Consider the following 15,355-nt stretch of genomic DNA (forward strand, 5'->3'; position numbering starts at 1 on the left):
TCATCTTGGTAAATCAATGGATGTTGGAGTTATTTTTACAAACCAAAAGCAAATGAAGCTATGACAGCAGGAATACAATGTACATTGAGTCATTCATTTGGCATCCAATATCTACAGTTTGAGATGAGAAGGACTGAATGAGTTCATGTCTTCCAGGGAAAGTCCATGTCTTTGTCTGCTTTCTACCGTATCGCACGGAATGTCTCCAACACCTGTTTCCGGAAGGAGCCAACCACACAGGAGGTTGAGGTGGGTCCCTGTTCTTGATAATTATGAAGAATGATACTTAAGACCCCCACCTGTTGTCAATGGCAGATCCTGGCCCATTGTCAGTTGTAATCTACAACAACATCAGTGTTCTACAACAGGTAATTAGCTAAATGTAGATATCCTACAAGGAAAGTGTAGCCCCATCCAGCAGGCTCATGTACACTCTACATGTAATGTATATTGTCATCATCATTGATAGGCAGCAGCATGGAAGGAATTTTGCCAAAAATCATTCCATGTCCATGTCACCTCTCTGTCACTTTTTTAATACCCGCAAAATTATGCTTGAATTATGCTGACCACAAATTTTCAGGAACCCAAACATTTAATAGACAGAAGGACACACACACCGATACTGTCAGTCTAAAAAGACACACACACAAACGGACCCACAAAATGATACACATGTACAGTGTTCTCGCCAGCGCCCGTCCTCCCGTCATTTGACGGGTTTTTGTCGCTCATGACGTTCCAAATTTTTGCCCAACCCGTCATTTTTAATGGACAAAAATCGGTGTGTGAAGATATTTGGACAGAGCTTAGAATTTTCAAAAACTCCAGAGGATCAGCGGAAGTTCGTGACGAGGGCAATCTAGATCATTTCTAATGCCCGCCGGCGACAACCCCAGCAACACACAGAGAGCGCCGTGGTGGTTGCTAGTAATATTTGGTGGCCGTCGAAAACTCGGCGTCATGCGCCGCCCTCCCCACTACAGTTTTGGCATCAGACTGACGTTTATTTCTGTTTTGTCTCTCTCGGTTCACCGTCAGTTATTGTCATCAAAGAAGCCTTAAAATTCTGAAATACTCCTATAGCTATCAGGCTTTACAGTATTAAAGTTCAAGCTGCGGCGGCTGAGTAACATGCTTTGCTCCCGCAAGAAATGGTAAACAGGCGTCAGATATTGTAATCCACCAATCACAGCGCACGTCTCCATCGCGTCAAGAAAAAACGACCAATGACATGCGAGTCTCGCTACTCGCGAGATTTCAGCTAAGCGTGAATTTGCGAGATGTTAGAGGAATGGCGGGAATTGCAAGGATCACACGACGAAGCGGCTGTTGGAAGGCTTGAATCGACAACTTTTGAACACATTCAGTGCAGTTACCGGAGAAATTAACCGTGGAAAACATGGTGCAAAAAAATGGACGTCTTTATTGCGTTCTTTCTCAAAGTAGGGTGTCAAATTCCTCATTATGTTCGATAATTACAGGGCGCATACGGAACAAGTGTTGAAAAGTTGTGTTTTATTTTTGCCAACTTATTCTGTGTGTATTTTTTGTAGGACGTAGCTGATACGTAATAAAGTTTTCTTGTGCTAAATTTTATTTTCTTTGCCGATTGTATACAACATAGAAGTGTAGCTTGTGTGTGAAGTTGTGAACATTTGATATTTCCGCGATGACGGCACGCCTCCCCAAAAAATTAAGCCTGAAATCCTTGTTTAATTTTTCACCGAAAGAGATGTCATTAAACTAAGCTTATTCTACCAGGAAATTTTCCCCTCAAAATGCAGGAAATAGCGTTTCAGAGGTTCTAGATCTCAAAATTTTCCGGGGGAGAACACCCCCTAGAATGGTCACGCCTCCGGCGCGACGCCTCGCACCTTCGGCGCTCGATATGTTCTTCCCCGAAGCAAAATTGAAATGACGGGTAAAAATTTCAGGCTGGCGAGAACACTGCACATGTACATATAACAATTACATGTATACCTTCGTTTCAAGGGTGGTGAAAGAGTTGTCGTCACGTCGTGACCACAAAGACCAGTACTAAATTTTGTAGCAACATCCTCTTTTCTATGCTGCCCTGATGGTGGACGATGTCATTATCTCCATGAAAAATGGAGATATAGTTTTGGGTGTGTCTATCTGTATGTGTGTATGTGTGTGTGTATGTGTGTATAACCGTTACGTTAGATCTTTATAGCCTAAATGTACATATATCAGTAATCTGAAAGTGTGCAGCTACATAATGTGATTTTTTTTTTGCAGCATGAGTACTGGAAACTTGTGGATGAGAGGCTGATTCACACTGCAGTTCACACATCAATAGTGGATACAAAAACACTTGGAAGGTAAACATTTCAAAATACCTTAGAGTCTATGATTCACCTTTCCTCATGTCTGCTACTGTGATGAAATTATGTATAATTAATTTCACAATAATAATATATATATAGAGAGAGAGAGAGAGAGAGTGGTGTGTGTGTATAATAGGGCCCATCTGCTGGTACTTACCAATGGACTCTGACACTTGAAGTATTCAAATATTATAGGTTGTGTCAACAATGAATGTGCTTTTGTTTGATGATCGTACAGTTATTGAATGTACAGATGAATGTACAATTTGCACAAGGCAAAGCAAGACAGTGGTAAGTCTGTTCTAGGTGTTAGCAAGCAAACACCTAGAAATTAGCAAGAAACAACTGTTGCCTGGTTTATTTATTTCAACAACACAGGAGGGTTGGTTTCAGGTCAGTCAGAAAATGTTATCATTGAAGTTGTTTGAAGATCCCCCTGCAAAACTTCCAACACGCCATCATGTAAGAGCAAACCTACAGTTGTAATTAAGTGGATCAAGTCTGTTCTATGTAACGATGACGAATTGTTACAGATTATACAGACAAATAAAAGCTGTCACAATTTCAGCTATAGTTAGAATATACAATGCAATTTTCTTATATGAATAAAGGTCCCATCTTGTGCTTCCGTTAACATGGTTGATGTGGCCTAGCTTTGCTATTACGCATTCACAGTTTCTTTCTTCATTTTTTTTCTTCATTTTTTGATACAGGTCTTAAAAATGATTTTATTGTTGTTTTTTTTGTTATTTGGTCTCTGGTGCCGTAGAATTTTTTATTTCTTTTTAACTTAATATATCATTTTTCGTACAACATTATAGCAGCTGTCCTACTGCTGATGGTAGACAAACGCTGTCAGTGTATGCTGAGGAAATAGATGGCCATACTATTTTTCTGATGATATTCCATTGACTTTTTATATTTCGTCAATAATATGTGGCGTCTGTGTAGCACAGTGGCAGAGCATCCGGCTATGAACCAATAAGACCCAGGTTCAATCCCCAGTGGAGTACCCAGACATGTCCGGACATGCACCCAGACGTTGTGCCCTTGGGAAAGGCACTTAACACACATTTCCCATGTCCTAAGCCCAGCAGTAGGGTTTGGGTTGGCATTAGGAAGGGCATCCAGCCGTAAAAACTCTTGCTACAAAAAAGGACTTGCACTTGATGAGGAGTTCTGGGGCTTCCCCATCTATGTGCAAGCACGTCTAACCCCCAGATGATGGGGAACAAAAGACGTTAAATTGGATAGAGAGAGAGAATATATGTATAGGCAAAATATAGTGTTTTTCGTCATGTTTCTTTCTTCTTCTCCTCCTCCTCCTGTCAAATCTTCAAAGCGATTATAATAATCCAAGTCATTCTTGGGCCAAATGAGCTGAAATTTGGTATGTGAGTACATCCCCCAGACCTTTTTTTCTTCATTTTTTGATACAGGTCTTTAAGATGATTTTACAGTTTTTTTTTTTGTTATTTGGTCTCTGGTGCCGTGGTATTTTTTATTTCTTTTTAACTTATATCATTTTCGTACAACATTATAGCAGCTGGCCTACTGCCGATGGTAGACAGAACGCTGTCATGGCTGTCAGTGTATGCTGAGGAAAGAATTAGCTTCGTATGTGAACTTCTGTCTATCTCTAATGGTAACTACACTGTACATGTATAGTCTCTGGAAGTTTGTTCCTTAGTCCTTCTGTTGTTGGAAGGAAAGTCCTCCTATGTTTAAGGCCCCTTTCTTGATGCAAAAATCAAAACGGTTTGATTCGTTTCGGCTACAATTCAACCTGAAACAGTTTAAAATTTTGCGTTCACGATGGTAACTTGCACCCACGCTCAGAACGGTTTACATTAGAATTTTCATGTTATGCAAAGTCTGCTGGATCCCACACTGCCTCGAGTTGGCGGTGTAACAAGATTTTACTAATACTATTCCAAAACGCAGCCGAAATATCAAATTGACAGCTAAACACTTTCACTTTTCCTGGGTAACCAAGAGTACTCAGTTGTCTACGATCGGCCCTGAAGTGTTGTCCTGTAGAAGCTGCGGTCCTTCATGGCCTTGGAAAATTCTTTGTACACCTCCTGGTTCCGATGCCATCAAGTTTCCTCTAGACCTCCTGACTTCCCAGAATACCCTACTTCATACAGAGGGTCCTCTGCTGCACACTGGTCGTCATCAGCTGCAACCTGCCTTCCTCAGTGTTTCGCCCCTTACTGCAGTACACTTCTGTCATCAGCTGAACCTGCCTTCCTCAGTGTTTCGCCCCTTACTGCAGTACACTTCTGTCATCAGCTGCAACCTGCCTTCCTCAGTGTTTCGCCCCTTACTGCAGTACACTTCCGTCATCAGCTGCAACCGGCCTTCCTCAGTGTTTCGCCCCTTACTGCAGTACACTTCTGTCATCAGCTGCAACCTGCCTTCCTCAGTGTTTCGCCCCTTACTGCAGTACACTTCTGTCATCAGCTGCAACCTGCCTTCCTCAGTGTTTCGCCCCTTACTGCAGTACACTTCTGTCATCAGCTGCAACCGGCCTTCCTCAGTGTTTCGCCCCTTACTGCAGTACACTTCTGTCATCAGCTGCAACCTGCCTTCCTCAGTGTTTCGCCCCTTACTGCAGTACACTTCTGTCATCAGCTGCAACCTGCCTTCCTCAGTGTTTCGCCCCTTACTGCAGTACACTTCTGTCATCAGCTGCAACCGGCCTTCCTCAGTGTTTCGCCCCTTACTGCAGTACACTTCTGTCATCAGCTGAACCTGCCTTCCTCAGTGTTTCGCCCCTTACTGCAGTACACTTCTGTCATCAGCTGCAACCGGCCTTCCTCAGTGTTTCGCCCCTTACTGCAGTACACTTCTGTCATCAGCTGAACCTGCCTTCCTCAGTGTTTCGCCCCTTACTGCAGTACACTTCTGTCATCAGCTGCAACCTGCCTTCCTCAGTGTTTCGCCCCTTACTGCAGTACACTTCTGTCATCAGCTGCAACCTGCCTTCCTCAGTGTTTCGCCCCTTACTGCAGTACACTTCTGTCATCAGCTGCAACCTGCCTTCCTCAGTGTTTCGCCCCTTACTGCAGTACACTTCTGTCATCAGCTGAACCTGCCTTCCTCAGTGTTTCGCCCCTTACTGCAGTACACTTCTGTCATCAGCTGCAACCTGCCTTCCTCAGTGTTTCGCCCCTTACTGCAGTACACTTCTGTCATCAGCTGCAACCTGCCTTCCTCAGTGTTTCGCCCCTTACTGCAGTACACTTCTGTCATCAGCTGCAACCGGCCTTCCTCAGTGTTTCGCCCCTTACTGCAGTACACTTCTGTCATCAGCTGCAACCGGCCTTCCTCAGTGTTTCGCCCCTTACTGCAGTACACTTCTGTCATCAGCTGAACCTGCCTTCCTCAGTGTTTTGCCCCTTACTGCAGTACACTTCTGTCATCAGCTGAACCTGCCTTCCTCAGTGTTTCGCCCCTTACTGCAGTACACTTCTGTCATCAGCTGCAACCTGCCTTCCTCAGTGTTTCGCCCCTTACTGCAGTACACTTCTGTCATCAGCTGCAACCTGCCTTCCTCAGTGTTTCGCCCCTTACTGCAGTACACTTCTGTCATCAGCTGAACCTGCCTTCCTCAGTGTTTCGCCCCTTACTGCAGTACACTTCTGTCATCAGCTGAACCTGCCTTCCTCAGTGTTTCGCCCCTTACTGCAGTACACTTCTGTCATCAGCTGCAACCGGCCTTCCTCAGTGTTTCGCCCCTTACTGCAGTACACTTCTGTCATCAGCTGCAACCGGCCTTCCTCAGGGTTTCGCCCCTTACTGCAGTACACTTCTGTCATCAGCTGCAACCGGCCTTCCTCAGTGTTTCGCCCCTTACTGCAGTACACTTCTGTCATCAGCTGAACCTGCCTTCCTCAGTGTTTCGCCCCTTACTGCAGTACACTTCTGTCATCAGCTGAACCTGCCTTCCTCAGTGTTTCGCCCCTTACTGCAGTACACTTCTGTCATCAGCTGCAACCGGCCTTCCTCAGTGTTTCGCCCCTTACTGCAGTACACTTCTGTCATCAGCTGAACCTGCCTTCCTCAGTGTTTCGTCCCTTACTGCAGTACACTTCTGTCATCAGCTGAACCTGCCTTCCTCAGTGTTTCGCCCCTTACTGCAGTACACTTCTGTCATCAGCTGAACCTGCCTTCCTCAGTGTTTTGCCCCTTACTGCAGTACACTTCTGTCATCAGCTGCAACCGGCCTTCCTCAGTGTTTCGCCCCTTACTGCAGTACACTTCTGTCATCAGCTGCAACCGGCCTTCCTCAGTGTTTCGCCCCTTACTGCAGTACACTTGTCGTCATCAGCTGCAACCTGCCTTCCTCAGTGTTTCGCCCCTTACTGCAGTACACTTCTGTCATCAGCTGCAACCGGCCTTCCTCAGTGTTTCGCCCCTTACTGCAGTACACTTCTGTCATCAGCTGAACCTGCCTTCCTCAGTGTTTCGCCCCTTACTGCAGTACACTTCTGTCATCAGCTGCAACCTGGCTTCCTCAGTGTTTCGCCCCTTACTGCAGTACACTTCTGTCATCAGCTGCAACCTGCCTTCCTCAGTGTTTCGCCCCTTACTGCAGTACACTTCTGTCATCAGCTGCAACCTGCCTTCCTCAGTGTTTCGCCCCTTACTGCAGTACACTTCTGTCATCAGCTGCAACCTGCCTTCCTCAGTGTTTCGCCCCTTACTGCAGTACACTTCTGTCATCAGCTGAACCTGCCTTCCTCAGTGTTTCGCCCCTTACTGCAGTACACTTCTGTCATCAGCTGCAACCTGCCTTCCTCAGTGTTTCGCCCCTTACTGCAGTACACTTCTGTCATCAGCTGCAACCTGCCTTCCTCAGTGTTTCACCCCTTACTGCAGTACACTTCTGTCATCAGCTGCAACCTGCCTTCCTCAGTGTTTCGCCCCTTACTGCAGTACACTTCTGTCATCAGCTGCAACCTGCCTTCCTCAGTGTTTCGCCCCTTACTGCAGTACACTTGTCATCAGCTGCAACCTGCCTTCCTCAGTGTTTCGCCCCTTACTGCAGTACACTTCTGTCATCAGCTGCAACCGGCCTTCCTCAGTGTTTCGCCCCTTACTGCAGTACACTTCTGTCATCAGCTGCAACCTGCCTTCCTCAGTGTTTCGCCCCTTACTGCAGTACACTTCTGTCTGGCACAGCGGGCGACAGCGGCGACCAAACACTGCCCGACGAGCGGCTTTCCTAGATGGTGTTTCTGAGAGTCCACACCCAGTAAGACGAATCCATGGCAGTGTCCGCAATCTTCCTTGTTACTTCCCTTCTCTTCCTTCCTACAATGCCTAACAATCCCAATGCTCTCCACATTGACTGCCCAATGAACCCCCTGCATCCTACTTCTACAGGAAGGCACCACATTGTCCATCCCTTCTCTCTGCAGTTGTTCACTCACTTCCTGGTACTTTTGTGCCCCCTGGCTTTAATCATACTGCCCGAGACTTCTAACTTCTTTCTGGATCATTCTCTCCTTTCTCTTGGGCCAGCAGTGCCCCACCTCTGGCTACTTTCTCTTCCTGCTCCGAGCCCTCTCCTACCTAGGGCAACTACTTCCACAATATCTCTGTGTTTCAGCCTACTTCTCCTACCTAGGGCAACTACTTCCACAATATCTCTGTGTTTCAGCCTACTTCTCCTACCTATAGGGCAACTACTTCCACAATATCTCTGTGTTTCAGCCTACTTCTCCTACCTATAGGGCAACTACTTCCACAATATCTCTGTGTTTCAGCCTACTTCTCCTACCTATAGGGCAACTACTTCCACAATATCTCTGTGTTTCAGCCTACTTCTCCTACCTATAGGGCAACTACTTCCACAATATCTCTGTGTTTCAGCCTACTTCTCCTACCTATAGGGCAACTACTTCCACAATATCTCTGTGTTTCAGCCTACTTCTCCTACCTATAGGGCAACTACTTCCACAATATCTCTGTGTTTCAGCCTACTTCTCCTACCTATAGGGCAACTACTTCCACAATATCTCTGTGTTTCAGCCTACTTCTCCTACCTATAGGGCAACTACTTCCACAATATCTCTGTGTTTCAGCCTACTTCTCCTACCTATAGGGCAACTACTTCCACAATATCTCTGTGTTTCAGCCTACTTCTCCTACCTAGGGCAACTACTTCCACAATATCTCTGTGTTTCAGCCTACTTATCGCATTGGAAACTGCATCTACTGCGTCCCATTTTCTTCCTGATCTTATATCCTTATCCCTGCCTGGCTGACCTTCTCATCTCTCCTCTAGATCTCCTGTAGCATAACTTGAGCCCTCGCCTTTGTCACCTTAAACTTCTCCTCCAGTGATGTTTGTGGTAGTTGGAGCTTTAACGACTGTCTTGCTATACAGGCCAATGCTCGTCAGGCCTGGAGGCACCCCAAGCCATTTCCTCAAGTGTCTGCTCACCCTCCAGATCCTCTCTGCTTCCTCCACCACTGTAAGAGAGATGATGACATCTCTCTTACAGTGAAAACATTGTCGTCGGCCACATGGTCATCGACCACATCGCCCTCGGTAACAATCCTCTGTTTTCAATGGCCTCTAGCCCGTCTCGCACTAGCTTTTTGAACTCTTCAATGTTCTTCTTGTCACCCATCTTTGCATCAAACTTCTTTCCAAGACTTCTAATCGGCTGTTACACAATTGTTAGACTTCTTGGCCCTCTAGTTGTAGTTTATCATAAACTTCCCTCTTCTCATGACCAGCTTCCTGCACTTTTTGGCTTTACACTCGTTCTCATTTAAATGTACAAATTGCTGTGGCCAGCCTTTACGATTTGATATGAGCCAAATTATGGGCACCATCAATGCTTTCTTCATTTTCTCACAACACCTGATATGCTGCCTATGAAGCCCACATTAGTGCAGCTTGTGATTTTTGGTGCTTGTGGTAGGATGGGATAAGCCTTTAAAGTTCATTAGAAGAAATGGATGCACACACCTTCTCCCGAGTCCGCCATCTTGAATTTGCCGCTGATGTCACGTGATCCAGGCACAGTTCTCTAAATTAGTAGCGATCGTATGATTCCTAGTTATGGATCGTATGAATTCCGTAAAATTCGTTTATTTCTTGTAATGGATCTATGTATTCTGTAAAATTCATATGAATTCTTTGGCACCCCTGATGTTTTCTGTTTAGTTTTTCATTTTCTTTCGCTGAAAAGAAATATTCTGTGAAGACAGTATTCCTTTCCAGTTTAGGGGAGGAGTAAGGTTTATTAGTAGGTTTGGTTTATATTCTTCTAACTTGATTTTAAATGGTGCAGCTGAAAATTATTCTGTGGACCTGAATTTTTAGGTTGGGTGCACAAGTGCACCTATTCAGAAAAATGAATTTCAAGCCCTGTTACATGTGTGTTTGAATACCCCAATAACAATCCAAAGGGACAGTTTGGATCGTTAATCCAACAAACCTTTCTGTCTTGAATACTGATTTAGTTGCTTGTGTCAAAATAATCAACTGCAGTATAATGTTTACATGTATGTTTGGCCATTTACGATGTTGCGTACAAATTGACATTGTTCAATTATTTACATGTTAGGTTAATACCAGTGGGACAAAATGACAGTTGTAGATCGTTGAAGAAGCCTATTTTGATAAAAGAATTCACCTATTCCATTCAACTTGCTCCCAAGACATGTTTGGTGCTGTGGTCACAGGGCGAAGAGGGTTTCCTCATGGCGCATCTTTCTACTAATTTCCTTAAGTGTGACTACTATAATTGTAAATTATGACAATTTACACACAGTCAGTAATACATGTATCTCCTGTCCTTTTCCCACAATGCAGTGGCTTCCCCATTCACAGGCAAGATAGTTTTGCCAAGTAAGTCAGGATTTTTTCTGTTTTCAAATGTGCTTCAATTTGCATATTGCTTTCTTTTTGTAAAAACAATACTTTCAGCTTATAATGAATACAGCTATTAGATCAATGGCACTCTCCAACCAGTTCTTGACTGTGAATGGTCTTTGACCAGCTGCATGCATGACATTGCTTTTACAGAATGCCCTTGAAGCATGTGTTAAGCTTTGAAATTAAATTTAACTTATATGTTTAAAATCTGTGACATTCTTAACAAGTATGTGCTTTTCCAATAATGATCCAAGAATGATGCAGATTACTTTCAAATGTATGCTTCTATACAACATGTAGATATTATCCATTGCTGTTATTGCTGTTAACAGATACAGTACCGCTTGTATGCAATTGTGAACATAAGTGCATAAAAAAATATGGAGCCACAACTGTGAAAAAGTTGAGACAAACCATAATGGCATGACTAGTTGTGCATGTGTGCCATATATTATTCAAATGAAAGCCTGTATACATGAGCACACATGTACCTGGGTACATTTGTATGTCAGTCAAAGACCATTATCATTTTTGCTACTTATACATGTATTTGTAGTTTGCTTTCTGATGTACATATTTAGTATTCATGCCTGCATGTCCAAGTCTGTGATGTTTGTGATTTGGAGGCTGGTCAGCACAGCAGGCACAAGAGCAGAAGACAGTCAGTTACATGTACCCCTGCATGTACCACAGCAGTGCAAAAATTGCCAAGTCAGGGTTGCAGTTAGTGTTACCTACATGTACTAGCATTTCAGGGATCTTAGAAATAGTTTGATGCTCAAATTATAGGGTTTTTAGAATTTTGTTACACCGATCAAGTAGAAACAAAAAAGGAACAATTCTGCTCTCTAGAATGTGTATAATCAACACAAATTGCTTCTTACATGTAGTTTGCTTGAAGAAAAGTAGCAGGAACTACTTTTTTTTTTAAAGGTTTAATCGCGGTCGGCTTGTATCATTTCCAAAGTGCCAACATTGTCAATCTGAAAACATCCTTTAAAAGCTCAGACACCTTCCCACATCTCCCTGGTGAGTTTGTTTTGCCAGATTTAAGTCATTAAGGCAACTTCATTTCATTTCATTTACTTATTTAACCAGCGGACACACTCAGGTCTCTTGACCTGTTTTTCAGGCTCCCTGGATACAAATACAATGCACAGACATAATACACAATGATCACAATAATACAGTACCAGTCCTAATTCCATTTCTACATGTAATTCCATTTCTAAAAGTCGATACGGCAGTGAGTTTTCTTTGTTCTGTGGAGAGTTTATTCCAAAGTTCAGGACCCGTGTATTTAAGACTGCTCTTGAATGATTGTACATTTGCCTGTGGTATATGCAGCAGGTGAGGGTCCATTTTGCGAGCTGACTCGCAGCAGTGCGTGTTCGTGCTGTCAACACCGGCCTAGACATCCACCAAAACATGCTTGACAAATAAGAGGGCACTTTCTTGTGCACTGCCTTGAAAACAGTTACCAGTGTGTTTCTTTCCATTCACTTAGTCAGTGGCTCCATACCCGCCTCCACTAAAAGTGTTTCGGTAGGTGCACGGTCCCGTAGTGTTCTGCTGGTGATGATCCTTGCTGCACAGTATAACAACCTGTTTAGTTGTAGCAGTTTAGTCTTGCTTGTCGCTGTGAATCAGCGTTGGCAACCAAGCAGTGACGCAATAGTCCAAGTGTGGGTATATCAAGGTCCTACTCATGAGCTGTAGAATATCCTTTGTAATCTTCTCGACGTGAGATGCGCACTGTAGGGAAGAGTCAAGTGTAACGCCGAGGTACGTGAAGGAGTCTACCTGTTCGAAGGTGTTTACTCCATCAGTTACAGTGACAGTCTTTCCTGCATGTCGCAATTTCTGAGGCAGACCAAAAACCATAGATTTAGTTTTGTCCTTCTGTAAACCAGTTAGCTGCCCTTTTCATGTCCTCAGATACAGCTTCCTCACAATCACTTAGAAAGCGATTTGTCAGGTCATCGCTGATTCGAATCTTAGTTTCAAAGAGGTGGATTGCTCGGGGTGTGCATGTACATGTACATGTATTCCTCATTGCTCAAGCAAATGACATCCTGATTTACATTATTCAATAATCAAGCACTGGATAGAAGACAATGGCAGGCAGTGGTTGCCCACATCAGCATCAAAGAGGAAACAAGAGTCTTAGGACCCAAAATCTCCATGAAACTTTGTCTTTTTATTAAACCAGTTCCCCCCATTCTATATCGCTCAATGGTATGACCCAAACTGGCCGGGCAAGGGGAGAAGTGGCTATAAATAGCTACTGACCTAGATAAGAGACCAACAGATGGTGCGACCTCAAAGCCCACAATAGAGTAGATATTCCTCATTACTGATGCAAATTTATACTGAATTTGCATAATTAGCACTTCAGTTTGTACATCTCTGTCCAACCTACCTGCATATCAAATAACATGAAAATCTGTCGCTCCTTTCTTCAGTTATTCTCCTTGGAAAATATTTACAAACACGCCATTGCAGTTCCAGTGACACATACCAGGGGGCCCAAAATGGACCTTGACCTTTCTCCTCCCAGCACCTACCCACATACCAAATATCATTTCAATCCATCCACACGTTCTTCAGTTATGCTGATTTTAAGCGTCCGGTGACACATACATACACACACGGTGACACAAACATACACACACGCGCACACACACGCAAACACACTAACTTCGCATGATTTGCACTTCAGTGTGTACATCTCTGTCCAACCCACCTGTGTACCAAATAACATGAAAATCTGTTGTTCCTCTCTTCAGTTATACCCCTTTAGAACATTTTTACAAATAGGCCATTGCAGTTCCAGGGACACAAACCAGGGGGCCCAGAATCGACCTTGACCATTCTCCTCCCAGCGCATACCCACATACCAAATATCATTACAATCCATCTACACGTTCTACAGTTATGCTGACTTTAAGCATCCGACGACACCCATGCAAACGATTTACCTCCTTACTTATGCAAATTCGGTCTCATTTGCATAGTTTGCACTTAAGTGTGTACAACTTGGTCTAACCTACCCGTGTACCAAAGAACATGACGATCTGTCGATCCACTCTTCAGTTCTTCTACATTGAAGATTTTAACAAATACGCCATTGCAGTTCCAGTCACACATGCCAGGGGGCCCAGAATCGACCTTGACCTTCCTCCTCCTAACACCCACCCACATACCAAAAATCATTACAATCCATGTACAGGTTCTACAGTTATGGTGACTTTAAGCGTCCGGTGACACATACATACACACAAACACCAAACGCAAGCAAAACAGTATCTCCATGAAAAAGCCTTTTTTCATGGAGATAACAAGGAAGAAATATACATAATCTATGTCTATGTCCAAACTGATGATGATGTTTTATTCCTTTCAACATTACCCAACTTACATGATATGTCCCAAATACATGTATGACATTCCCATCATTTACATGTATCACTAAGACTTATGTCAAAGATACAAAAATATTCCTTATCAAATGAACTGTGAAGTTTCTATAGGGCCATGGGTGCCCGATGAGGCTGTTGTAGGAGTCCAACTGTAACATTGCTCCTTTCTAAGAATGTAACATTGCTTTGTCATGACATAAACGGCTGATTCGCTCTATAATAGTACCAGTGAGTATACAAAATTAATATAGTTGGGGGTAGCAAAGCTTTTTTCTGTTTAGAAAGCAACGTGGGTAAAAAAATTTTGTTTGGCATGAATTTTGTACATTGTAATGCATATGGGACAAGGTCATAAGGTACATGTAGACCATTTCTTTTTTTTCCCAAAATTGGACAGGCTTGCTTTTGCCTTCTGTTACCAAATCCCAACCAGCTTCAGATACACCAGTCATGGTTATGTTTTATACTTACTCGGCTCTAGGTTTGTACAGGGCTGCAGACATAATGTTTTGGAGCTGAAAGTAGCTCAGAATCTAATGAGGCCACATCAAACAACAAACATAGGAAAGACGCAGGCCACACCAAGGTGGGAAGGTACACAAGGGCACAAAAGAAGGAAGCTAAGAAGGAAGAGAGCTTAAATCAGCAAAGACAGACAGTATCACTAGAAATAACTGTAATAGACTGGGACAGGGCCAGGTAACAACAGAGTGGTGCACTCCCTGGATTAAGGAGGCTGTATGGATCAGAAAATCCACTCCATTCATGAACAGTATAGGAGAAAAATTGTGATGGGGGAGGAAAAAACTCAGCCACAGCTACCTGCAGTGGAAAGTAAAACAAACACAAACCTGTTAGTATTGCCCTGAGGAAGGTGACAGTCACCTAAACGTTGGCAGGTGATTATTTACTGGTTGTGTACAAAGAAGTTTCAAATTGTTGAATTCATGTATGTGTACACGTCTATCTCACAGGCATGGCTGGAATCTCACCACAGTGCCAAGCAACCATCACAACATCCTCAGATACCTTGGAAGTATGTCAGGTATGTGTTTCTGTTTTGTTTGTTTGTGCTTTTATTACCACCATGATTTTTAAGATGACAACTTTCATCATGCGTTTAGCTATAGGTCCATGTTGATATTCATTTGTGTCTTTCCTTGCAAGGGTCTTCTGTTTAGACAAACTTTTTCCTACATAACTGCAGGTGTGACCGCACCCTGGCTACTGGTAGGCATGCTCTTCACTACCTCATGCTGGTCATGTGACTCCCACAAGCTGCCATCTATCGAGTACCTTCACACTGGTGCAGACAAGATATGGTGAGCTCTGTGCTACTGACTCTCTGAAGCTACATACAATTTCATATGCATGTTTGTTTCCTTTTCATGATCAATGCAGATTGGTTCATGATGTAGCTGGTTGAATAGATTAAAAGATTTAGCCGGCTATCTTTGCCCAATATGAACGCAATTTAACGGGTTAAATAGGGGGTTAAGCAGGTTGAATTGAAACCACCTCATGAGGTTGTTTCCATTTAACCTGCTAAAACCCTCATTTAACCGGTTAAATTGCATTCATATTAAGCTAAGATAGCCGGCTAAATTAGCCAGTTAAATCTTTAATATTATTTATTCAACCGGCTATATATAACAGGCTTAATATGAACAGCGTCTTAT

General features: G+C 43.5%; 1 protein-coding gene across 2 annotated transcripts in view; it reads left to right on the plus strand.

The window, feature by feature from the left end:
• The window catches only part of LOC136438196 (protein Jumonji-like), a 78,057-nt gene that overhangs the window by 43,133 nt on the left and 19,569 nt on the right, over nucleotides 1-15,355 (plus strand). Inside the window, exons 14-18 of one of the 2 annotated variants that reach the window (XM_066432950.1) lie at nucleotides 157-249; nucleotides 2,263-2,345; nucleotides 10,192-10,227; nucleotides 14,651-14,721; nucleotides 14,884-14,998. In XM_066432950.1, coding sequence (XP_066289047.1) covers nucleotides 157-249; nucleotides 2,263-2,345; nucleotides 10,192-10,227; nucleotides 14,651-14,721; nucleotides 14,884-14,998 — 398 coding nt within the window. The remainder of the gene's footprint in view (nucleotides 1-156; nucleotides 250-2,262; nucleotides 2,346-10,191; nucleotides 10,228-14,650; nucleotides 14,722-14,883; nucleotides 14,999-15,355) is intronic. The other variant, XM_066432951.1, reaches the window with a different exon arrangement.

This window comes from Branchiostoma lanceolatum, chromosome 7 (genome assembly GCF_035083965.1).
Source record: "Branchiostoma lanceolatum isolate klBraLanc5 chromosome 7, klBraLanc5.hap2, whole genome shotgun sequence".
Lineage (NCBI taxonomy): Eukaryota > Metazoa > Chordata > Leptocardii > Amphioxiformes > Branchiostomatidae > Branchiostoma > Branchiostoma lanceolatum.